The sequence below is a fragment of the Urocitellus parryii genome, chromosome 12, assembly GCF_045843805.1.
Source record: "Urocitellus parryii isolate mUroPar1 chromosome 12, mUroPar1.hap1, whole genome shotgun sequence".
NCBI classification, from domain to species: Eukaryota; Metazoa; Chordata; class Mammalia; order Rodentia; family Sciuridae; genus Urocitellus; species Urocitellus parryii.
In genome coordinates, this window is record NC_135542.1 from 21,762,798 (window position 1) to 21,789,378 (window position 26,581).

The following is a 26,581-nucleotide window of genomic DNA, read 5'->3' on the forward strand; positions in this document are numbered from 1 at the left end:
GGTACCCTATATTAAACTAGAAAACGTTATTCAGAGCTTTCTTGGGTCACATACTAGAAGAAGCCAGTTGCCATGATGTGAGGACACTCAAGCAGGCTCGTGAAGAAGGCCCATGGGGAGGAACCCAGGACTCCAGCCAACAGCCATGTTACCAGAGGATCTTCCAGTCCTAAATGCAACCTGTGCCAGAGCTACCCAGGTGCTGGAATTCCTGACCCACACACTGTGTTAGGCAGTATGTGTTGCTTCTTGGGCTCCTAAATCCTGAAGTAATCTGTTACATGGCAATAGATAAATAATGCACGCTTCCCTGTCATGCACACATACAAAACTGATGGGCAGGAGCTACTATCGTATTTTTAAAACTTCTTTAATAAAATATGATCCACCAAGAATGAAGGCATGAGTTATAAAGCTCCAGCCCAGGGAATTACCACAAAGCAGACCCACTGTGACCCCCCCCCCAACCATGCCAAGGAAGGGCCTTTCCAGCACCAACCAGCCCAGAACGTCCTCTTAGATCTCACAGCCTCTATGGTCTTCCCCAGTACTGACCACTGTCCTTGGTTTGCAACTCCATAAATTATTTTTTACTTCTTTCGAATATTAAAAATAGGATTACCCACTATGTGTTATTTTGTGGATGGCTTCTTTCACAACACATGACCAATGAGAGTCATCTCTAACATCTGTACTGCATTCATTTTCATTGCTGTTTAGGGTCAAATTGAATTAATATGTCACAAAAAACACATCAAGTGAACTAACTGTGTGTGATTCCAGTTACTGCAAAACTCAAAACAGACAAAACTAACCTATTGTGGTGGAACAAAAACACAACCAGGGTGGGTGCCCCAGGGGGCTGGAGGCGGGGATGCACTGGGAAGGGCATGAGGGAACTTTCTAGATGATGTTAGTGGGCATATTTTCATATGGATTTAGATTCCATACATCTGCACTTGTCAAAAATCTGAGAATGAGATTTTTTCATTTCATTATATGAAATTTCACAACAAATAAAAAGACCTGAATGCATATTGAAGTCTTATAAAAGATATACATGCTGAATTGTCTAGGAGGAAGTGTACGTGTGTGACAGGTCCAGTAGAGTAGCATGTTGGTGGCAGAACCTCAGTCGGATATGTGGATGTTGAATGTCAGTCTTGCAATTTAACGGTATGTTTAAAATGTTTTAATATAAAGCACTGGGGAAAAGTAGATGACCAGAAGGGGAATTACGGCAGGGCCGTTATTTTGTTATGTAAGAGACGCCTCTGCATCCAGATCTTGGTTTCTAAATGCAATTTCCAACTAAAAGGAACCAGGGGCTCCTTGGAGAAATGACTGATTCTTTGGCAGGGACAGGACAATGCAATCTAGGTCTGGTGTACCTGACAGTTCCAGAAAGTGAGGAATGTTCAACTAATGACCAAATGTGGCACATCAAAGGACACAGAGCCAGTTGAGGGAGGGTGACTTCCCCCACCTGTCCTCTTGTCATACTTAGTGACCTGCTTCCTGCTGTGGTTTGCATGTATCCCCAGAATTCATGTGCTGTAAACTTAATCCCCAAAGTTATATGTTGATGGCATTTGGAGGTAATTAGGATTAGATGAGGTAAAAAGAGAGGGACCCCCATGATTGCATTAGGGACTTTATAAATATAATATACTTCCAAGCTAGCAAGTATATTAGTCAGTTTTTTTTCACTATAATGAAACACCTGAGGCTACCTATTTATGAAGAAAAAAATGTTTATTTTGCTCACAGTTTTGGGGGCTCAAATTCCAGCCAGCATAGCATAGACTCTGACATCTACCTACCTCCTGCTTTCCCCTCCATGGGTCATCTCATGGCAGACTGCAGGGGTGGCAGCAAGCAATCACATCTGGAACGAGATGTACTGGCTGGGTGGGGCCAGACTCAGGCCTTACAACAAACCTCTCTGGAGAACTACCAAGAGGTTGCATGAGGACCTTCTTAATCCCATTGTGAGGGCAGCAAGTGACCTAAGAACTTCCCACTAGGCCGCACATCTTCTATGTTCTACAGCAGCTCCCAATATCACCAACCTGGGGACCTGGCCTCTAACACATGGACCCAGGAGACACTCGGGCCATATCCAAACCACAGCAGCACAGCTACTCTGTCTCTCCCGTCAATGTTCTGCAACTCCATAGAGTCCCCACCAAGAGATGCAGCCCCTCCATCCTGGACCTCCCAACCTCCAAACATGAGAAATAGATTTATTTTCTGTATAAATATCCCAGTCCACAGCACTAATAGCAACATAAAATAGACTAAGAGCCTCCTGAAGGGGGTTGTAATTTTACAATGGAGAAACCTGACAAGCACCACCATAGCCCAGTGGCCCAGGTTAACTTCACAGCTGACCAGCCAGGTGATAGACCATGGGGGACCAGAGGACACTTCCCCTCTTGGTCTTCTTCCCAAACTCACAATGCCAGTCTTAGACATGAGGAAAACAAAAGCAACCCAAATGAGGGACAGCCAAGAAAATACTGGACCTTCAGAAGAATCAAGTCGTGAAGAGCATGACAAGAGTGACGAGCTGTCACAAACCAGAGGACCAAAGGGGAGGTGACAACAGCACAGTTGATGTTCTGAGTGGGATCCTGGACAGGAAGAGGGAAACCCATGAAGTCTGGAGGTTGATTAGTAGTATCAGATCAGTTCTGCACTCTTACTTCTGACGAATGGTCTGGGGCTTATGTAAGATGATAACGAAAGGAGAGAGGTACATGGAAACTCCCAGAACTATCTTTGCAACTTTCCCATAAATTAAAAACTAAAAAAAGTCCATTTTATAAGACACAATAGCAACAACAAAAAGAACTTTGTGCATTAAAATAAAATTTAAAAAAAAAACTAGAAACCCTTAAAAACCGTGTTCATTTGGTTTCTAAAAATCTAAGCAAAAAAAAATCAGTTTTGGACTAGTGGAAAACAAACCTTCTGGCACCAACTTTAAATGCTCTAGTGACAAGGAACACCTTTGGTGCCTAGCCCTTGGCCACCTGTGATTCCAGACATCAAGGCATTCTAAAGTTCTGAAGTGAAACATTAACAAAAACTCCCAGATCAACCTGATTCCTGGCACAACCTTGCTCTAATAATCTGCCCCTTTTGCCTGGTACCTTTTGCAATTTTGCTTCAGGTGATTCCTCCAAATCAGCCCATGATAACTCCCACATCAATCTCTTCTTATTGACAACAGCAAGAATCGAGGATGTTCCAGGACTGGGAGTGTAGCTCAGTGGTGGAGCACATGCTGTGCAGAGGCCCTGGGTCCAAACCAGCACCAAACAATGGGAAAAGTCTCCATCACAAAGTGAGGTGCAAATTAAAGGTGGCTATGAAGAACGATTCCCCAAAAGCAGAGAGCAAAGAAGTCATCTGCCTTCTAGTAACACCATAGCCACCACCAGAACTCAACCTCCTGTCCCAGAGCCTCCTACCGGGCCCCAGCCCACCCGGTGAGCCACAGGCACAGGCCCAGAGAACTGAGAACAGAAACAGAAACTGCTGAATCACCTTGTGGTGACTGTCAAAGGTGACAAGGGTGGCACCCTTGACAAAGGTGGCAAGGGTGGCTGAGAAAACGCGAAGGAGGGTTTCTAAGGCCTGTGGTTTAATTTCAGTTGTGAAAAGACTCAACCAGGGAGCTGTATACTTGTTAACTGCCAAAGTCTACAAGGGCAGCAGGAGAAGAGACCAGAGAGAGAGCAGGAAAGGAAAGAGGACTACCCGGGAAGGATCCCGACAGGAGGCACTTCCAGCCCACAGCCCTGTGCCCAGAGCTCCTGGCCCTCGGGAGCACATGGAAGAAGGGAGGTCCCCTCCCAGCCTTCCTTGCTGGACCCGTCCTGTTCTCTTGCACCATCCTTGAGCTATCACTAAGCCCCTGCTGAGCACTAGGAACTCAAGTTGGGCTATTTCTGTCCTCAGAGGGCTCAGACGTTGCATAGGAGTCAGAGGAGTGAGAGGTGGGTGCCCATTCAGTGTGACACAGAGAAAATTTTACACACTCTCAGTAAGTCATCAGTGACCAGGGCTGTGGCTGCCTCTGGGGGAGGGCAAGGTTGATTTCTGTGGTTTCTAAGCCTTTGGTCTAGCAACTACTTTTACCTGGTTCTGTCAGGATGAGCTGCAGGGGTAGCCAGAGAGCAGAGTGAGAATCAAAGCACTCAGCCCAATGACATTCTAAGAAGTGAAGTTCTGGCCTGCTGCGGTGGCCCTGCCTGCAACACCTATGATCTCAGCTACTCAAGGCTGAGGCAGGGGGCTCACAAGGTCCAGGCAGCCAGTACAACTTCATGAGATGCTGCCCCAAACAAAATTTTAAAAGGGCTGGAAATGTAGCTCCGTGGTTTAAGACTCACCGAGCCCACAGGAGGCACTGAGTTCAATCCTCCATAATGAAAAAAAGAAAACACAAAAACGAGGTGTCCTAGAAGTCCCCTGGATGGAAGAATGGGGTGTGGGGAAATGATAGAAAAGATTGGAAGGGAGCAGGCAGGAAGCACAGGGAAAAATATGACCAAACCAGCAGAAGCTACCTACGACACAATCTCCTACAACAAAAATACAAACTGTCAACAGTGCAAAAAATATTTCTTCAGTGGGCAGAGATCTGTCACTGCCCATGCTGCTGGGGACACTTGCTCCCGTGACATGATGATATAGCTCCACTGCCAGCCGCAGGGGCAGCTCCTGATCAGTCCAGGGCATCACACAGGTCCTCACCTCCAGGGCAATGTTGGATTCAGAAAGGAGGCTGATCCTTGAAACAGGAGAGGGGTTTTTGTTTGGTTTTGCTTTGTTTTGTATTTTAATTTTTGCTTGGTTTTGTTTTAGGATGTCTTTAGGAAGCATTGAGGCTGGAATGGCAGTAAGGGTTAGTTGTGAAAACAAGAGGAAGCCAGGTGTGGGGTGCACACCTGCAATCCCAGCAACTCAAGAGGCTGCGGCAGGAGGTTCACAAGTTTAAGGCCAGTGTCCACAACTTAGTGAGACATTGCCTCAAAATAAAATAGAGAGGTCTGGGATGGAGATCAGTGGTGAAGCACCACTGGGTGCAATCCCCTGTACCAAAAAATAAACAAAAGCAGCCAGAAGTGGATGTGTGGCACACCAGTTAATGTGTCGGAGGGACACCTGGTCCTAGGGTCCATGGCTAGAGCCAGGCCTCAGCTCCTATCTGAGGCTCTGCTCTGCTCATGGGGTGGCTAAGTCTGCCGGTGAGTGCGCTCCCTGTTGCCGGTTGTACTGTAAATGTGACAGTTACTCAAAGGACGTCTTGATGGAATAGGACTACACACAATTCTGCTGCTGTCCACGGCGCAAACTCATTGCTGTGGTTCAGACATATCCCCCCAAAGTTTCTGTGTTGGAAACTTAATCCCCAAAAACATATGTCATAATTTTCCATAAAGGCATTTGGAGGGAAGAACTTTGGGATTAGAGAATGTTAGGTGGGGGCCGGGTGGCATTCGTGGCTTTGTGAGGAGAGGAGAGAGACTGTAGCTTCACACTTGCCCCACCTCCCAGTGTTATAACACAGTGAAAAAGCCCCCGCCAGGTGCTGGCTCCATGCCCTTGAAACTCCCAGGATCCAGAACTGTGAGACAAATAAACTTCTGTTCTTCATAAATTACCTCGTCTCATATATTCTGTTATAGCAACAGAAAATAGACCAAGAAACTCATCATCTTCAACAACCAATCCACTCACATGAGGTAGGCAATGTGCTCAGGAGCCAGGGTCCCCTGCTGGAACTTCAGAGTCACTTGTCCACTTACTCCTCCATTTACAGTTATGTGGGAGGTAGGAAGATGGACACAGCAATCACCTCAAGAGCCAGCTACAACCTGGATGTCATGGCCTGGGATCTCTGAAGGGCCACAAGGAGGTTAAGCCAACTATTCCCTCATGGCTCCCGGGAGGGAGTGGGAGAGCAAGCTGAGGTCTGGGGTCTCTCCAGTGACGTCTGCCACACCAAGTCCAAAGACAGTGTCAGGATGCAGATTTGCACCTGTTCCCTAAAGGCACTGTTAGGAAGGGATGCTGCTCTCTCTCCACTGCCTGGCAAAGCAGTCGCCATTTGCTTGCAGCCATCGTCGTGTTCGGGACCCTTCTCCACTACTGGAATGAAAGTACTGCAAAACCCCAGGTGCGCAGAGAGGAAAGAGGGGACACGCTGTCAGTCTGATGCTATAATGAAAAGAATGCAAAGAAGAGGCCCTGAAGGGAGATTAACAGAGCAAAGTTCCACGTAGCAGTCATCAAAAGACACACACTGAGAGGAGGTGCAGGAGAGTGCCACCTGTCTTGCAGGGAGAGAAGGGGGTAGAGAGTTGCCCTCCTCTGGCTGAACAGCAGGTACCCAGGAGAAGCTCTGAGTTTTATGATCTCAACATGGTAAGACTAGTGTCAACTGAAAATGGGCTCACCTCCCTCCGAATTGCAGCCATCCTTGAGGAATGGGTGTCAGTGGCCTCTAATCTCTTTACCAAGACCTTGGTCCCTTACCAGGATCAGAGAGTCTCCACCAAAAGGAGCAAATGTATTGCCATTGTCAACCTAAATACAAACGGAGAGAGCCTGTCTAAGGTGTACTGAGTTTATTTGGGAGTAGCAGAGGATTGTGACCTGGAACATTCATGCTATGGGGACACACAGGCATACCCAAAGAGGTTAAGGCAAGAGGGAGCTTTTAAAGGCAAAAAGAAACATTGCATTGTCGCTACATAATTTATTTTGAAACAAAGACACTTGCCACAGGAGCTTATCACAGGGGTTGAGGACAGTCCCTCCTAGCGGCATGTGTCAGACAAGCATTCTTGAGCATCTGGCTAGGTGTTCAACAAGCTGTTCTTGCAACTTGTGCAGCAAGCTGCTGTTTGGAAAGTCCTTGGCAAAAGTTTTTATAACAGGCATATGTGGGCAAAAGCCCTTTGGGGGTCTTTGCAATAGTTATCCTCAAAGGTATGTGTGCCGAGGGCCCTCCCTTCTCAGCTGCCTGCTTCCTTTACTCATTTTGTGTTTGACACAAGGACTCCACTGTAACTCTCACAACTTTTAGGCTATTTTCAGATCAAAGTCACAGCAAGGGAAGGTGGCAGAGCTTGCCCAACTTTCCAGTGAAGGCAGAATTGCAAATGTCTCAGATTCTCCTGTGACATAATTTCAACGACTACAATGATCTGGAGACAAGGGGGAAGCATTGGTCTGTCTGGCATCCTTTGTCCCTGCTCTGAGTTATGGCGCTCCAGTTTTCTTTAGCAGGCACCCCTTCCTTCCCGATACCACGAGGTTCTGTTTGGTGACCCCCACTCCTTCCAGGGTGCACAGTCCTTGCAGCTGTCTGCAGTGACCACATCAATGAAAGGCAATGGCCAGCTGGCTGGACACCCAGAGGGTCGTTCCCTTCCTGCCTGGCTGTGGAGCTGTTGGGCAGATGCCTGCATCCCAGAGCCGGGGATCCCTGACAGTGCCACCAAAGCAGATGGCCTCCAGCCTCCAGACCTGAAGCCAAAGTGAGCTGTATTTCTGACCCTGCCCCAAGAGCCATGACTTATGCCACTGTAGGGGGCAAGCAAAGGAAAACCACCTTACAGTCACCTTCACTGTCAAGGGTACTTGCTTCCTCACACAGCTGGGAGGCCAGACTTGGGGCAGGCTTCAGGGCAGGCCTTGAGTCTGGGCTTAAGGGTGTCCTCGAAACTTAGTGTCCCTGCTCTCTTCCGTGGGTCACTTCCTCCTAAAGCTGGCTTCCCTGATGGTGACAGAATGGCGGCACCAAAGCTAATTTCACATTCAAACTCCACCCTGTCCCAAATGACAGATGTCTCCAATAAGCAAGGAAGCCCCTTTCCCAGGAGCAGTCATAAAACCTCTCCTCAAAATTCATTGGTCAAAATCAGGTCAAATGACTATTCTTAAACTATCTCCTGTGGCCAGTGGGTAGTCATGCTCACAGTGGCTTCTGGGCTGGGGGACAGTGGGCAGAGCTCCCTATGACAAGGCAGGTGAGATGACTGGTTGCCTTTCAAATCGTACAACCTGTGAGAGAATGGCGCGTGGCCAAATGAAAACCTAGAATGTTGGGAGGGGGCGGGCGTGAAGACGGATGCTGACTTAACTAGCACCTCGCCTCGTGGGAAGGAAAAGGGTTAGGACTGCCCCAACGTCGTCTTGAAGGGAGTTCTCACATTAAGTCAGAACATAATTTATAACAATTTTATAGTAAACATAATGTATCAGGTCCTGCAGATCCCACCTCTCAGCCATCTGTCCTCTCTCTGGGTTTCTTTTTTTTTAACCACAATGATTCTTCTTTATCACTATCTTTAATAATCAAATAAATTTTTAAAATCATGTCCCCACCTCCATGCCTGGGGCTAGAGCCCCATGAAGGTGCAGTGCCTTTCACAGGCAAGTGATCAAGCTGGCTCTCCCCTCCCTCCCTCCCCACCTGCCAGGGTGCTTTGGCTGCAGGCTGGGGGGGTGGAGGAGGCAAGGCCTGGGGTGGAACGTTCTCTACTGCAGGGTCAGCCTCTGAGAAGCCCTGAGCCCCATAGCCTCCACCTCAGGAACTCACCCAGCGGAAGAGAGTCCCTAACAGGATCAAGAGGATACCTGGTTGCAGGCCAGGAAGTGTCCTTGTGCTGGCCGGTCAGCTGGCTGGATCTCACTGATGGGAGCAGAGGAGGAACAGGTGGGAGAAAAGGGGGGGATTTTCACGTCACATTCATACAGAATGGCCTCACTTCCTTCTCACCCCTCAAAGTCTTGGTTCTTCAGAGGAACAAAGGACTTGTCCCGACCTGTTTTCTCCCTAGAGGACCACACTCTCCCACAGGAACTAGACTCTCACCCGGTCACCCCCCGGGCCTTCTGGGCCCTTCCAAGGTGTCCAGTGTTCTAGCTATGTGCTCATTCCACGTGTTTCAAAGAACACTCTCACGTCTCCCAACTAAGAGAACAACGGACATTATTCTCTCTCAGTTGAGTGACCAGAAGCCATTCCACTCTCACAGCACACCGAGAGCTCTTCGGGGCAGGTACCGCACATACTCACTGGTGGCTCACGGTCATAAGAGGAAAGCCCAAAGCTTGGGCATCCCTTGTCCTCAATGAACCAGACACAGACTCTGAAAGCCACAACAGCACCAGCGCACGCCACGGGCTCACCTCCCCCGTCCTCGAGGGCCCACAAAGGGGCACTTGGAGGATGAATCCTCCACAGGGTGATGTGGCTGCTGCCAAAGCCACCAGGGAGAGCCGGTGAGGGGCTTCTCAGGGTGGCACCCAGAGAGCAGAGAGCTGAGAGAGATTCTTCAAGCTTGGGTGAGGACACAGGGGCCTGGGGTGACCTGAAGAGAAGGGTACAAAGTTCTTACTTGCCCTTCAGCCCTACCTCCGTCCCTATCAACCCTGGATTCCAGTGACCCAGAGGCCCAGAGGCCCCCCAGTGTCCCCGTGCAGCCCTCCTCACCCTCAACTCGGGCTGTTTTCAAATCCTTGACTCTCATGGCGTAATGTAACTTATGGAAAATTAGTAAATTCAGGGAAAATAAATCAGAACAGTGGTTGTGACTGTTTTTTAAGAAGGAATATACTAGAAGAAATAGTAGGGATCAGGTAGCCAAAAGGCCCAGACCCACTGACCCTCCGCACGTGACCTAGGACAGAACAAACCAGACGGGATTGCAGGACTTTGGGGAGAAACACAAAGGTGTGTTTTTAAAGTTTGGAAATTATCTGCAATATCATTCAACCATAAAAGAAAGGAAGCACTGATGTGACACAGTTGGGACGGGTGGAGGGCCTCCACCCTAAACGGACCTCACAGACATTATGCCAGGAAAAGAAGCCAGACACAATCACTACCCTACTGTGACCTTTTACACGACACGTCCAGGACAGACAAAGCCCCAGAGACAGGAAGGAGCAGCTCCCGTGGGCAGAGTGAAGAAGGAACAGAGAGTGGCTATCTACAGTCACAGGATGTTTCTTGGGGTGATAAAACTATTTTGGAATGAGCGAGAAGTGATGGTTGCACGACACTGTGAATACACTAAATGCCACTCAACTGCACGCATTAAAATAGTTGTCGTGTGCTACGTGAGTTTCACCTCGTCCCAGAAAGAGAGAAGCAAAAAGGAAAGCAGAGAGAAGGGGGCGGAGGGAGGAGGCGGGGGACCATCTCCCTGAGGACCTACTGCTGGCACGTCATCTGCGGGTTCCCCGTACACAGGCTGGGCACACCCACATTTCTCAGTGGGCCTGCTGGTATTTGGAGCACGACTGTCCTCATGGAGTGACCACTGAATACCCCAAGAAGCCGTAACTTCCAGCAGCATCTTCATTTACCCTGAAAACCCAACACACTCGCCACAGTCCCTACTGCCCTGGGAGGGACCTAGGAAAACACAGCCCAAGGGACTGGCAGCCTAGTGGTGGAGGGGCGACTCTGGTCCAGAACATGCCCTTTGCCCTTTGGCCCTGTCTCTCCCCACCTGCTGGTGACTTGGGGCAAGTTACTCAACACCTGTCTGGCTCCCTTCCTTCACCTGCAGACCTGGAAAAGGCCAGCTTCCTAGGGCTGTCAGAAGAACAAAACAGTTAATACCCTAAAAAGAATGTCTGGCACAGACTAGATGCTTGATATATTTTTTAATTCACATAAAAAATGGTATATATTTATGGTATGCAATAGGATGTTTTCATATATGTACACATTATGAAATGGCCAAATTGAGCTGATGAACACATCATTCCCCACATACTTATTACTTTTTTATAGTGAGAGCATTTAAATTTACTCCTTTAGCAATTTATTGTATACAACACACAACTGTATACAATAAACTATATATGGTCTATAATTCTTTAATATTAACTATAGTCACTCTGTTGTTAAATAGACTTCCTGGACTTATTTCTGCAGTCTAACTGAGCTTTTGTATCCTTTGATTAACATCTCCCCAATCCTCGGCCCACCACTGCCGCAGTCTGGCTGGGCACAAAATCATGAGCCACTCAAGCTCCTGCTTTATTTCCAAACTTTATTTCCAAAACTCCCGCGAACGTGGCGCCACCCCAGCTATTGGTACACCACTCTGCTCTCTGCTTCCCATGAGGCTAACTTTATTTAGATTCCACTGTAAGTGCGATCATGAACTATTTGTCTTTTTGTACCTGTTTATTAACGATGTCCTCCAAGTTCAGCCATGTCATTATGAACAACATATTTCCCTCTATTTAAAGGCTTAATAGCATTTCAGTGTGTATGTGTGTGTGTGTGTGTGTAAGACAAACATTTTCTTTATCCACTCATCCATCAATGTCTCTTCCGTTGATTCCACATCTTGACTATTATGAATAATGTTGCAATGGACGTGGAAGTGCAGATATTTCTGGAACATACTGATTTCATTTTCTTTGGCTATATGCCCAGAAGTGAAGTTGCTGGTAGTTCTATATTGAATGTATTGAGAAACCCCCATACTGTTTGCACAGCCATTATATTCCCACCAAACGTGTGGCGGAGAGATTCCTTGAGTTTGGGTGAGGAATCAACACTTTTGTCTGTTTTGCAATAGCCCTTCTAGCAGGTGTGAGATTAAATTTCATTATGGTTTTAATTTGCATGTCTCTGATTATTAATGAAGTTGAGCAATATTTTCAAGACTGCTTGCCATTTGTGGGTCTTCTTTTGAGAAATACCTGGTCAGGATCTTTGTCTCTGCTTGAACTGGGTTGTCTGTTTTCTTACAATTGAGTTATTTGAGTTTCTTACACAATTTCAGTACTAACCCCCTTCCCAGGAGTGTGGTTCACAGTTAGCTTGAAGCAATTCCAAGTGTTTATTCTTGGGTTTGCTGCCTGTGTTTTGGGGATTGTACTAAAAAACCAACATGAAGAAACCTTTCCCCTGCTTTCTTCTAGTAGTTACAATTTCAAGTCTTACACATGAATTCCAATCCATTTTTTGAGTGGATCTTTGTATGTGTGATTCTTACTGAGAGGATGGGGAAGCCCCAAGCTTCAATATGATGCAAAAGAAAACTAGGAGCTTTCCCCATGACCTGTCTTCTTTCCTTCTCAATGCCCACATTCTAGAAGTGGTTGGAGTAAGAAGGCCTTCCAGGAGCTCTGCCACTAAGGAACATCAGGTCCCAAGACATTGAGGGGCGTGGGGACTTTCTCCTCTTCCAGCAGACCTAGAACTTCTGGTCCAGGAGGAGGGGAGGCAAAGAAAATGGTCCATTTGCACAGTTAGCAACACTTTTTCTAGCAAGCAATTATTTTAAGGTTGAAGGTAGAGGTATAAGAGGCTGGCAGTGCTCTTCAGGGAGTCACGTGGTGAAGAAAGCATACAGCAGTCCTGTGACTGTTTATACCTGGACCAGGGAGGAGCTGCTTCCAGATATTTGAAGAGCCAAATAGAATTTCCCATATCAAAAACATGCTTTTTTCTTGTGTGACTTCTTTTTAACCTATGTATCATCATTTTAGTGGATGGATATACACCCTAGAGAAGACAGAAGCAGCTGTTCCCAATCCTAAGACCCTCTCCCCGCCCCACTCCCTGTACTGTTTCCTTCCAGGATCAAAAGTCCAGCTAAGCCGGGTGTGGTGGTGTACACCTGTAATCCCAGTGGCTCAGGAGGCAGAGGTAGGAGGATGGTGAGTTCAAAGCCAGCCTCAGAAACTTAGCCAGGCCCTAAGCAACTCAGTGAGACCCTGTCTCTAAAAAAAAAAAAAAATACAAAATAGGGCTGGGGATGTGGCTCAGTGGCCGAGTGCCCCTGAGTCAATCCCAGGTACCAAAAATAAGAAGGAGGAGAAGGAGAAGGAGAAGAAGCCAATGTATCTCTGATACACAGGCAGGAGTCACAGAGTCTGAGAAGGACCTGGAAAAACACTGTCCTTTGCAGGCTCATGAAACGAACTAACAAGAAAGTGTTCAGCAATCCTTGTGCGCCCTCCTTTCTTACCCCTGGTAGCAGAGCGTGGAATACCACCAGCCCCCTACTCCCTCACCATGCTTCAGGGCACTGCACACAGCAGCATAGAGGGAGATCTATAGAGGGATCTATGTGAGGCTGGTGTGAGGTGGCTCCTTAGGCATCCCTTCTGGCCCCAGCCCTACTCACTGACTCAACAGGCATTCTTTGAAACCCTGTTTGATGGCAGCCAGGGCTAGGCTGGGGATCCAGCATTTCTAAAGAAATGGCTTTCCAGTTGAAAAGGTAAGGGGTTTCTACTTAAATTTATAAAACTGCATTTTACCCAAACACACACACACACACACACACACACACACACACACACACACACGCAAGTTCTTGTTCTTTGTCTGCAATACTTACCACCTGTTATGGGTTCGAGTGTGTCCCATGCCCCAAGTTCATATGCTGTGAGGCCCAAGCCCCTGGTCCCTCAGGACATGACTGGATCTGGAGACAGTCTTTACAGAAGTAAACAAGTTGAAGTGAGTTCATTACGGTGAGCCCCAACTCAGTGTGACTGTATCCTTCTAGAAAGGGAGATGTGAGAACACATAGGCACAAAGGAAGATGTCATGAAGACACAGGGGTGGGGGACAGGGTGACGGCCATCTACAAGCCAGAGAAAGGCATGGAGTAGATGCTTCCCTCACAGCCCAGAAAAGAAACCCAGTGTCTCAAGAAAGGAGCACAGTTTTCTGACCAGCCTGAAGTCATGAATGGAGGAGCCCACACACTATCCTTTCCCTTGCTCATCTCCAAGATCCCAGGCTCCAGGATTAGGGCTTGTCCCTTGTCATCTACTCACAGTCTCTCAGGAGACCAGTGGATTCACCACTGGAGAAATTAGCCCTGTCCAAAAGAAAGCACTAATCCTGATCCACAAAAGGAGGTTCCTCTGTGTCAAGAAAGTCTGTGGCCAGCAGTCAGCATTGGACTCATTTTATTCATGTTTCTCAAGTCATGAACAAATATTCAATGTTGACTAGACATTCAATGGAAGCCCCAACAAAATACAGAGGGGAAAAGAACAATAGGGAAAAGGAACTCAAAGGAACCAGAGGCAAAGTGAAGAATAAGAGGGAAGACCTCAAAAATTAGCATTGAACATTCTATGGTCATGTGTTTAAAAAAGAAAAAAGAACAAATTTAAAACATTATCATCAACTATTTTCAAAAAAAAGATACTTTATAACCAGAAAACAAGAATAGATGCTATTTAAAAGGGGAACAAAGAACTTTAAAAACACTTTTGAAAATTAAAAATATGATAGCAGACACTAAAACATAAGAGTTGGAAGCCAGGCGTGGTGCCACACACTGAGGCAGGAGGCTAGTGAGTTCAAAGCCAGCCTCAGCAACAACAAGGTGCTAAGCAATTCAGTGAGACCCTGTCTCTAAATAAAGTACAAAATAGGGTAGGGGATGTGGCTCAGTGGTGGAGTGCCCCTGAGTTCAATCTCTAATACTAAGGGAAAAAAGGAAGAAGGAGAAGGAGAAGGAGAAGGAGAAGGAGAAGGAGAAGGAGAAGGAGAAGGAGAAGAGAAGAAGAAGAAGAAGAAGAAGAAGAAGAGGAGGAGGAGGAGGAGGAGGAGGAGGAGTTGTTGTTGTTGTTGTTGTTGTTGTTGTTGTTGTTGGAAGATATAGTTGAGAAAATCTCCCAGGAAGTAGAGTGAAAGATAAAGAGATGGACAATAAGCAAGAGGAGATAAGAAAATTAGAGAACAAGTCCAGGGGTCCCAACCTTTGAGTAAAAGTAGCCCTAGATAAGAGAACAATGTAGATAGGTCAGGAACATGAGTTTTCTTATTGAAAGTGACCACAGCATGCTCAACACAATGAAGAGAGAAAGAGGGGTCAAACCATCTCCTCATGAAATTCCATAATACCATTGCTAAAAAGAAGCTTCCAGAAGGAAGGGGGAAAAAAAACATGTCATAGTTACAAGTCATAGACCAGGAGGAGTCAGATTTTTTAACAGTAATTTTGGATACTAGAAAGCAATGGCATGATGCCTTTCAAATTCTGAAGGAAATTTTATTTCCAGACTAGAATCCTATACCCAGATAAACTTTCAGTTGATTGAATAGTAAACATTTTCAGACATAAAAATCTCAAAAGTCTCAAAAAAAAAAAAATTCCTAGGCATACCTTTCTCCTTAAGTTAATTGATGAGAGTTGTTCTGGTTATTTTTGACTGTGTAGGAATGTACCTTAAAGCTTAATGGCTTAAAACAACAATGAGTTGTTATTTTAGTTTACTACTTTTCCTAAGAGGAACCTGAACAGAAAATAAGAGGGGTTGGAGCAGATGGGAATGTTAGCATCTCTTTACCTCTCTCCATGTGTCCTGTCTACAAGGACCAGCTTAGGCTTCCTCACAGCATGGCAGCTCAGGGCCAACCTCTAGAGATAGGAAGTGAGAGATGAACCAGCTTGGGCTTCCTCACAGCATGATGGCTCAGGGACAGCCTCAAGAAACAGGAAATGAGAGAGGTATCTGTCTCTTCAGATCCGAGCCTGGAAACTGGTGCACTCTCACTTTAGCTACATTCTGTTGGCAAAGCCATGACCTATTCGAGAAGAAGGGACAAATCACACCTCTCAAGAGTAGTAGTGTTAAAGAATCTGTAGACATCTCTAATCTTCCCCAAAGAGTAACTAGGAAAGAGAAAGCCTGGGGAAACAGAGGAGAGGCAAAGGCAGTTGGGAAGGCGATGTGAAAGACACAGAAACAGCCAGGCCAGACTGAAGGCCATGGAAGGGGGGCTCCAGGATGCATGAGTCCACAGGGGGCTGGAAGGAGCAGGACAGGGATTACCTGACAGGTCGGACCACACTGAGGGGAGTGCAATTGTGACAGATGTGTCTAGTGTGGGGGTCAGTAAGTGAGGCATGTATAGAAAACTAAGCAAATGGATAAAGGGCATGATGGCTATCTCCAGGGAAAGAAATGATAAAGTTATGACAGAAAGGAATGAAATATGGTGTACCAGGGACTGGCTAGGAATAATATTTATAGGGTCATAACAATCTAAGTCTGGGTATGATGTAAGTAAAAATAGCGGTACACTGATCTTCAGAGAATAAGTTATAGTGAGAAATCTTCATTTTCTGTGACAGAAACACAGTTTATAATCAAAAAGAGGCAGGCACAGGGATTTAGCTTAATAGCTGACTATGTGCTTAGTAGTCTTGAGACCCTGGGTTCAAGTCCTGGCACCAAAAATATTTTTTAAAGTGCCCATCCAAGCAATTACTTAAGAATATGGAATTAAAGAACATAGGAATAATAGGAAAGAATTAAAGTGGTTACCCAAGAGGAAAGGAAATGAAATAGAGAGGGGTCTGGCAGGTGAAGGGTATTTTCATTACAAACTCAGTATAATTTATTAGGTATGTTCACACATTACATCAATGAAGAAAGGACACATAGTAAGACCCTGTTTAATATAACAAAATAATGTCCACATGTGTATCAGAACTCATAGAAAAAGAAATTAAAAAGTTCCTACAAATATGCAAATGGATTAGAAGTGGTTTGGGAACCAAATATCTACCAATAGATGAACACACAAGCAAAATGAGACATGTACACACAATGGAATATTATTTGGCCCCAAAGAGGGAGGATTTCTGACATGCTACAATATGGATGAAACTTGAGGACATTATGGAAAGTAAAGCAAACCTTCTACAAATGGACAAGTTCTGTATGATTCCTATAGAGGAGGGACCTAGAATGGTCAGATTCAGAGAGAAAGAAAGTAATATTATGGTTGCCAGGGGCTGGGATAGAGGCAACAGGAAGCCCTTGTTTCATGGTACAGAGTTTCCATTTGGGAAGTCCTGGAGATGGTGGTGATGGCTGCCCAGCACTATGAATGTACTTAATGCCACTGAACTGTGCCCTTAAAAATGGTGAAGATGGTAAATTTTAAGTTATGTGTATTTTACCACCACCACAAGAACCAAAAAAAAAAAAAAAAGAGTTGGAGGAGGGAACATTTTAGGAAACTTTCAAATTTTCCCTGTTATTTGACTCTTCATAGTGAGAATGTGTTCATGAAACACTTGCATGGATAAATAAGACTAAAGGAATAAACTAAACAGGAAAAGTTTAGTTAAAAGATAAGTTCAAATGCTCTTGGAAAGGAAAGAGAAGGGAATGAGGAGAAAGAAGGGGAGAGGGAGCTGCCAGGAGAAGGGGAGGGGAATCTCGAGGAAGGGCATGGAAAGATCTCAGGGAAGGGAAACATTAAAGGGGCTCTTTAAGTTGTTCCACTGAGGGATGTGTGCCACTCCCGTATATGAGCATGCCTGTTCCCGAGCATGCCCATACCCGAGCATGCCCACTCACCAGCCTTATGAGAACTTCTGTTCAACATAAAAGGTAAAAAATGTTTCAAAAAGCCAATCTTGTGATGTTGGCTTTCATATTCCCTACAAATCCTGATGGGAGCATTGTATCAGGCCATTTTCTGTTACTATAATGAAATCACTGAAGCTGGGAACTTTGTAAAAGAAAAGAGATTTGGCTCATAGTTCTGGAACTCAAGGCCTGGCATGGGCTTCTGCTCATGTCTGGAGATGATCTCATGGTGGATGGTGTCACAATGGGAGAAGAGATCCCATGGAAAGAAGGAAATCAGAGAATGGGAAGGGGCCAGTCTTGTGACCACCCACTAGGTCCCCAAAGAGCTTTTAGTTGGTGTGTTATATCTATTGATATCTATCCCATTGAAAATCATAACAAAGTTTTTCAAGTATTCTTCAAGACCCCACCACCTCTCAGCTAGGGACTGAGCTTCCAATACATAAGTCCATGGAGAGAGAAACCACATCCAAATCATAGCAAGCCTTAAGTTATCCAAAATCCTCCTGTTGTTGGGGCAAATAGAACACTCTCACTGTATGCATTATAGGGTAGGATGGCCCTCAGCAAGCTGGGACAGTCCCAGAGTCTGGGGGACACGCTAACAGAAAAAAGTGAGGGTAAGCTAATCTTTGAGAAAGGGGAGAACAATCCCAAGAGGGGGTGCTGGCTGTGACCACAGAGTTTCTGGGAGCAACCTAGGAATAAACCCTTGCTGGAAGGAAGGAGGGCAGGTATGCAAAAGAAACTTCACCACCTCTTTTCTTTGGGAAGGAAACTGTTTCCTGGGCTCTCATGTCCTGAGAGTGGCTGACCCTGTTCAAGATTTCCACTATATACACACCACCACACCACACCCCAACACCCTCTTACCTTCAAAGGCCTGTTGGGGTATGGGGGGACTAACCACAGAAGGCCTTCCCTAGTCTGGGGAGTGGTCCAGTTTATTTCTGGCCTTCTGTGGGCATTTACATTAGCAGGACGTTAATACATCCAGAGGTAAGATCACTATCTTCTAATCTGGAGAGGAACCTGAGGTACAATGTGAACTTTCAAACTTTCATGACAAAGTTTTTCTGATATCAAATAGATATCAGAATCTTTAACCATTTGGGGAAAAAAGAATATGAAATGTCTATGCTATTACTACAACTCTGAAATCATGAAGTGAGTAAACAAGAAATAGAAAGAATGGCAAAGTGTTTGTTAAGGTAACAAGATGTCTTTTTCCTTTTTCCTTTTTTTCCCTTATCATATGCAGCCAGTGTGTCTCCTCAACAGTTCCTTGTCTACGCTCATGATGACCTATCAAGACAGATACTCTCCTCATTCTCAGGTGCGGGGGGAATGGAACCCTCTGTCTCCTGCAGGCCAGGCAAGTGCTCTACCACAGAGCCACACCCAGCAGCCAAGCCCAGTGAGGGGGAAGTCCCCCAGTGGCCAGTGGTGGTCACACAGACTCAGCAACCAGGCTCTGCATGCTGGGCTGGCTGCCTTTCTCTGGGTCCCTGCACTGAGGTGGTATAGGTCACTAGGAAGTGCCTTCTACTTGGCTAAAATCAGTATCTTGGATCTTTGACTTCTGTCCCATATTTTAAACTGCAGTTATTTACATTGAAAGGGCAAAGAGGCAATAGCCCAGGGACACATGAAGGAGTGTAGAAGCAGATAGGCAGAGAGGGCTTTCACACCCTTCAAATTTAGTCCCCATAGAGCTTCGAAATCATTACAAAGTTTTTCAAATATTTAAATCATTTGTAAGTAACAATAGGTCCATTAAGTGTGTCTGAAAATAACTATTTTCCAAAGCAAAACAAAAATAAGATATATTTCCCTTTAATGTCTGTCTTAACAGAGGCAGTTGGGGTGTCAGTCTCTGCTCCTGTGTTTAATTTGCTGGAAAACTATACATCATGTAGTCTCTGGAAGCTGCCACTGTACAATAGTTTAAGAATGAAACTGAAAAAAGCCAGTATCAAATGTAAAAATAACTTTGAATTTGGTGAACCTTCTTAAAGGGTCTTGTGTACCCGGTGGAAACTAGCAACGCACTTTGAGAACCATGACTTTAAAAACTATGTGTGGGGGGATTCCACCTCTTGGGTCCCCTTCTTCCTCCAGGAGAAGTCTTTTCTGCTGTCCTTTAATAAACTTCTAATTTCTACTCTGACCTTGCCTCGGCGTGCTTCTTTGGTGTTATTCTTCAACATCGGGGAAGCAAGGACTCGTCACCGGTCAACAGCGGTAACATATTGGAGGTCCCAGACCGAGATTCTACACCGAGGTAAGTGTACGCACCCCATGTCTGTTTGAGGTGCATCTTTCTCTCTTTCTTTCTGGAGGGTAAGGTGGGCACCCGACGGCTACTTAAACGCAATGAGTGCAGCCACCACTCTTCAAGACTCGGGTGAGAGGTTTCTCGGCCTAGGCAGCTCTCAATCACCTGTTCAATACAGAGCAGGCATGTTGGGTTCTGCCAAAGCTGCTTCCAACTTTTCTGTCTGGGCCCGGAGAGCAATTGGCGTGAGTACACAGTGTCCGGAATCCCGGTCTGACTCGGATTCGTGGAGGTGGAGGAAGGAGTTTGGAACAAATGCGGAATTCTGGTCTGGGCTACTCTCAGACGATTCTTAAGGTTCCTTTCTCTTGAGCCCCCTTCCGACAGCCCTCAGGGGTATCTAGGGTGATCAGTAGATGAATGGCACTGAGGGAAAGCCCCAATCACATTTGCCTCCGTATGGGCCGTGCAACACTCCCAACTCCGCATCCATTCCTCCTGGATGCTTCCCTTCCTTCGCAGGTCAGAAATGTTTAGCAATTCAGGTTGTAGGACTAAGAAAGGCATGGGATAATGAGTAAAATCTGCCCAGGTTCCCTAAGATGCATAGGTAACTTTTACTAGTCTGTTTTACCGCCCCAATGTTTAAAATGAGCTGTGTTCCTTAAGCTGCTAAGAGAGGCATTTTTAGAATCAACTCCTCCAGTAATCTGCTAGTCTACAGAGCAAAGGCGACAAAAGAGCACACAATTTTCTTTTGCAATGGGTTTTTAGTGGCCGGGAGGAAAGCAGTAAGGCCCTTAAGTCTGAATCCTCCCAGGGTCTCTGGCACAGGGCAAACTGAGACCCTAGCACTTTGCTAAAGGGGACCAGAAACCCCTTGGCAAAAGCAAGGTGAGAGACGGGTTTTCTGGGTTTTCTGGACCGTTTAGGAAGCTCAAGGTTAGGGAGACGTCCCTAATGAGAACAGTTTTCTCCGGTGCAGCGCAGGCACCTGAGTCCTGTTTTCTTCTCACTCAGATGGGAGCTTCTCTCTCTCCAATATGCCAGGTGGACCACTGGCCTGTGTATTGAAAAACTGGGATAAATTTGAACCTCAGACGCTCAAGAAAAGGCGCCTCATTTTCTTGGCCTGGCCTCAATACAAACTCTCTGATGGAGAAACCTGGCCACCAGAGGAAAATATCAATTTTAATACAATTTTACAGTTTGATAAAATTTACAAAAAAGGAAATGGTGTGAGGTGCTGTATGTTCAGATTTTCTTTGCTCTAAGAGAAAATCGTAAATTATGCCAACAGTGTAAAGTAGACTTAGCTATGATATCTGCCATAAAGAGAAAAAATCTTGGACTCACTGAGGAAAAAGAATCAAGAGAAAAATTTGGGCCGATCAAAGTACATACTCCCTTCCCCCTTCAAGACCTAAGGCAGATAAATGTTTTTACCCTAGTTAGTTTTGTTTTGTAGTTTTCTTATGAATGGCTTAAAGATTGCCTGTTAATGTTTTGCAGAGGTACTGATTTAAGAACACACAACCTGGATTAATTTAAGATAATAAGTTATAATAAGTCATCACCTACAGGATAGAGAGATAGGTACTAAAGCCCAGTACCCTTAATATAAGGCTGTTAACTTATTTGCTAGATGTTTAAGATTAAGTTTTAAAATTAAAGTTAAATCAAAAGGGCCAAGAAAACCAATATTTGGCTCTTGCCCTCTGAGTCAGTCTGAATCAGGGAATAGGGGACTTCTCCAAAGAGCTCTGCAACTCTAGGCCACATAACCTCCTGTCTGAGAATCTCTTTTGTAGCCTCCAGTTTACTTATTTATGGAAGAGGGCAAGAGCCTATCATGGACCACTCGATAGACCCAATTTTTAAAGGGGACTCCAAACTGCTTGCCCCACACATTGTCCCTTTTCAGCCTTAAGAAGCCAGAAAGATCTTCTTCGCCCCCCTTCCTTACAGCAGTAAGGAGTTCCCAAATTAGAGGGGGGAATGAAGCCAGATTTAAAGTTAGGTAGTCAGTATAGTTAGGTAAATCGGGTCTAATACCGAGTGAAATCTAAAATGGAGGCCATGCTGAGAATGACTCAGGGAAAACAGGACAACTCATGGAATGTTAATGAAGTCCCAGAAAGGCCCTAGGCCAAAGTCCACCTCAAAGAAATGTTAATGAACAGCCTCCAACAGATTTGGAGATAGCCCATCCCAGAGAAGTGATAAGCCCATCCCAAAAGTCCTTCCTGCCCATTTGGCCCACCTGTGTCCTAATCCTTCCCACCTACATTCCATCACCAAAACTATAAAAAGGGGAAACAACCGCACTTCCATGGATTCCACCTCTTGGGTCTCCTTCTTCCTCAGGGAGAAGTCTTTTCTGCTGTCCTTTAATAAACTTCTAATTTCTACTCTGAAAAAAAAAAAAAACTGTGTGGGGAGACCCTCAAGGACATACTCACCCCACACCCCCCACTTTCAACTCCCTGAAACTCCCACCTCCCTTCTGGGTGACCCTCATGCAGGAACACATATTCCTCTCCAGGGACACGTTGACTTGTACTAAAGCCATCTCCTTCCCTCTCAGCCCAGCACTTTCTTATGTAAGGATCCGGCGAATCATTGGAGAAAGAGACCACAAGAGACCAGCTTCATGCAATGGGCAGGAGGGAGTTTACTGAAGAGTATCCTAATTCAGCGCACTGAGGCTCAAGGCTCACTCAGGAAGGGAGAGCAGCCCAGAGCCCAGAGCAGAGGTCAAGCAGAGCTTAAGTACACTTTTTGGGGAGGGAGGGTGGGGGGAGGACTTTGCATACATCAGAACAAATCATCATGAGGCTTGGGAAAATTGAACAACAACTCTGAGACGTGATTAGCACATTCATTGGCGGGAACAGGTCTGGCGGGGGTGATTGGTTACTCCTAAGCAGGGTACACATTCAAACAGATTGGTTCGGGCCCTGTGACAAACTGCACAGGGCCCTAGGCTAAATGGCCAGTAGGGCTTTGTTTTAACTATCTCAGGAATTTCAGGTTCTGGGTGTAACAGAGGAACTTAATAATACCTAATCTTTTACATTTTAATTCAAGCTTTCCAGCTTAGAAACTTTACCCTTTCACTTAAGAGAGAACCTGTACATGGGCTAACTAGCCATGAGCCACTCAGCCAACACAGCGACCTGTCCAGTTTGGGTCAGTTAGAGCTGCCCAGTAGCGTGCATTTCACATATTCCTACATGCGTGGAATATAATTCACTCCATTTGGACCCCTAGTTTCACTCTTCACCTTCATAGTGCCATTTGTTATGCTAAAACTCTTAAATGGCTCTAGCTGGTCTTTTCAGACCCCTGAAAGGAGCCAGCCCCCTCGCCCTATAGGACTCAGGAGAAAATAGAGCCCACAGGAGGCAGTGCCCAGTTCTGGTCCAGACCAGAACTTGCCAGTAACTGAGCCATTTTCTCCACCCAAAATGAATTGCACCAAACTTCCTGCCCACCTCTGGGGGCTGCGGTGGCATCAAATGACATTGTAGAACCTAACCTTATAACCAGAGTACACCTGCTGCTGTCCAGCTGCCCACTCTGCTCACAGTACTCCAGGGGGCACTGGGAGTCCTCAGCCCTTGACCCGAGGCACGCCCTGGCAGGGTCAGTCCATCCCTGCGGCCCACACCATCTCCTTTTCTTACCCCTGTGCTCACCAGGGGTAGGACACGCGGGGTGGGGACTCAGAAGCAGGTTTAGAATCCTTTAGGCCAATCCTTCCCTCCACTCAGCGGAGCGCCCGTCACTGTGGCGCGCGGCGCCCCCCTTTCGCCCCCACTCTTCCCTGACACGTGGGGAAGGGAAGCCCCTCATCTGCAGAGGTGACGATCAGGTCTGTCTCTCCTCACAGGCACACTTCACGCCGCCCTCGCGCGGAACTTCCCACTGGGACGCCCTGGGGACTGAAGGGACGCCCTGGGGACTGAGGGGACAGGGCGCTGACAGGGGCTGCGATCACGGGCAGTACCTGTGCCGGAAGAGCGGGCAGCCGCCCAGAAGCCTGCGCAGCTCCTTCTTGAGGCTCCAGAACTCGCCATCCAGGTAGCGGTTCAAAGAGGAGTCCCCGAGTCCCAGGTCCTGTGCCGGCTCCATCCCGCTGGCTTCTGGCTCGGGGCTTCCTAGGAGCTCCCGGGTGTGGGAACTGGAGGGCACGCCCTCTGCGTCTCACCTCACCAGGCCCCTCTCCGCCCGCGCACTTGTCCTCTCCCTGCTCACCCGCTCACCCGACTGCTCCCTCCCTCCCCCGAATCGCCCTGCACGGAGCCCCTCCTTGGGTGCAAAACAAAGAACTTTCCTAGGTGCTCCTGCATTGCTCTCTATTCCCTTGTGCTGGGCTGGTCAGTTGTCCCCTCAGGTTTGTAGGTCACAAGAAACAATATGTGAGTCTTAGGAGGGGTGCTGGTCTGAGCCATCTCCCCCAATGAATGGCTCCCAAGATCCATGGCTCTGGGCCCAGCTCAGCTGCACCGTGGCTCCAATCCCTGCCACCACCAGCCGGGTATTATGTTTCCATGATTAGGAGGGGACCCAAGCCAACAGGACCACCATCCAGGAGCTGGGAACTGCAACTGGAATGCTCACCTCCTCTCCCAGAAACCTCCCTTTCTGTCGTTCTCATGGCCAGTGACAAATAAGTTCTAACTTAAGCGGAAAACGTTCCTTCCTATCTTCTGACTCTCATATGCTTTATTGACTCTGCATTTAAATACACAGGAAACATTAGCTGTTCCCCTTTTTCTAAACACTAGCTTGCTGGCCAGATGACCACTGTGGGTGTGATCTGCTGTCCTTAGGTTAGGGGATGCCATCTGTATGAGTTTGCTTTGGCTGCTGTAACAAATTACCACAAACCAATTTCCTTCAGACAACACAAGTATATTCTCTGGCAGTTCTGGAGGCCAGAAGTTCAAAATGGGTCTTCCAAGGCTATTCAAATCAAGGTGTTAGCAGGGCTGGTCACCCTCTGGGAGCTTCACAGGGAAATCAGTTTCCATGTCTTCTCCAGCTTCTAGAGGCTGTCTGCATTCTTGGCTCCAGGACCCTTCTTGTCTTTAATATGCATCACTTCAACCTTTGCGTGCATGGTCCATCTTCTTTTGACTCTGATCTTCCTGCCTCCCTCTGATAAGGACCCATTTACATTGGTCCCACCCAGGTAATCCAAGATAGCCTTCCTGTCTCAACGTCCTTAAGAGCAGCAACATCACTTTTGCCATATAAACCAACACATTCCCAGGTTCCAAAACACTGGCTTTGAACCTGGGATGGAAGGAGCTTCATATTATATTTGACATTTAACAAAACTGTCACCACTCATGGCTAAAGAGCTCATGGCTCCAGGAGACACTGAAAGCACAAGGTGAATATTGCCATTGGCTGTGTCTGACAAGGCATTATAAGCTTTGTCACCAGCTTAGAAGAGACATCGTCAGTTTGCAAGCAGGAATGGAAAGTGCAGGGATTTTCAGAATTGGAAGAGGCAACTGTTTCCCAACTACTAGCAACAAAGATTAAACCTCAGAAGCATATTTGTGGCAATAAAGACCAATTAAAACTCAAGACCCTGGGGCTGGGGTTGTGGGTTCAAGGATAGAGCTGCTTAGTATGTGTGAGGCCCTGGGTTGGATCTTCAGCACCATATAAAGAGAAGTAAATAAAGGTATTGTGTCCATCTACAACTAAAAAATATTAAAAAAAAAACAAAAACCTCAAGACTCTCAAACTCTACACACTTGCCCCTGTGGTAAGAATAGAATCAAATGTCTGACATCAACCCTTGTTGATGGACTTCAGGGATGCCCAGCAAGCCACCTCTTCACTCCCAGGCCCTGTCTATCTGAGCAACCCCCATCTGGAGGATCACAGGCTGCTACATCAAAGTACAAGAGAATGGGTCAGATCCCCCACTAGCTGATAAAGGGCACCCGAAGCAAGAAGCTTATTCTGGCCTATCCAGAAGATACTAGAAGAATCAGTGTGCCCTAAGACTACCACCTGTCCTGTGAATGTTTTGTAATAATAATAGCAAGGAAAAGTGGTCAAATAAATGATCCAGTAGAAATCCTTGGGTTGCCTTGGCTTATCTAGTTCCCATGGCCACTGGGTTAGTTTTGTAGGGTTGCCATACAAATGAGCACAAACCAGTAAACGGCAGAAATCTATTCTCTCATGGACATGGAGGCCAGAAGTCTGAAAAGAAAGTGTCAGCAGTGCTTTGATTCCAGGGAAGAACCTTCTCACCTCTGCCCAGATTCTGGTGGCTCCTGGCAATCTTGGCCATTCCTTGGCGTTAGCTCATCTCTCTGATCTCTGTCTCCATCTTCACAGGCCCTCGTCCCTGCGGTCTGTGTGTCTTTAAGTCTCCTTCTTCTAAGATGTACACCAGTCCAACCTCAAGTTAATTACATCTGCAAAACCGTATTTCCAAATTTTTAGGCCACATTCTGAAATTCCACGTGGATGTTAACTTTTTTCGGTAACACTATTCAACCTAGTATACCCACCTCAAATTAATCACTGACCAACAAGGGAAGAAAAAAAAACATAATTGGCTTAGAACTTGGGTTTGTTTCTACATCAACCATGCATCAGAGTAGCCTGCGATTTTTTTTTTAAATGCTCAGTAAGTGGCAAAACCCATATACCCCAACCAGTAAATCTAATTTCTAGAGATAGGTCCTAGACATCTGAATTTTTTTAAAAGTTCTTCTTCATCCCCAGTGATTCTATTGGGTAGCCAGGGCTGAGACATTGGTTCAGACTCTGATTCTCAATCCTGCTGCATAGTGGAGTCCTACACTGTTAGAACAATTGGTGAAATTTAAACAAGATGGATTACATAAT

General features: G+C 46.3%; 1 protein-coding gene across 1 annotated transcript in view; it reads right to left on the reverse strand.

Annotated features, from left to right (window-relative positions):
* LOC144249603 (acyl-coenzyme A oxidase-like protein) overlaps positions 1–23,830 on the reverse strand; it is a 296,617-nt gene extending 272,787 nt beyond the window's left edge. The window contains exon 1 of the mRNA XM_077791725.1: positions 23,706–23,830. Within this exon, the coding sequence (XP_077647851.1) occupies positions 23,706–23,830 (125 nt within the window). The remainder of the gene's footprint in view (positions 1–23,705) is intronic.
* Positions 23,831–26,581: the final 2,751 nt, after the last annotated feature.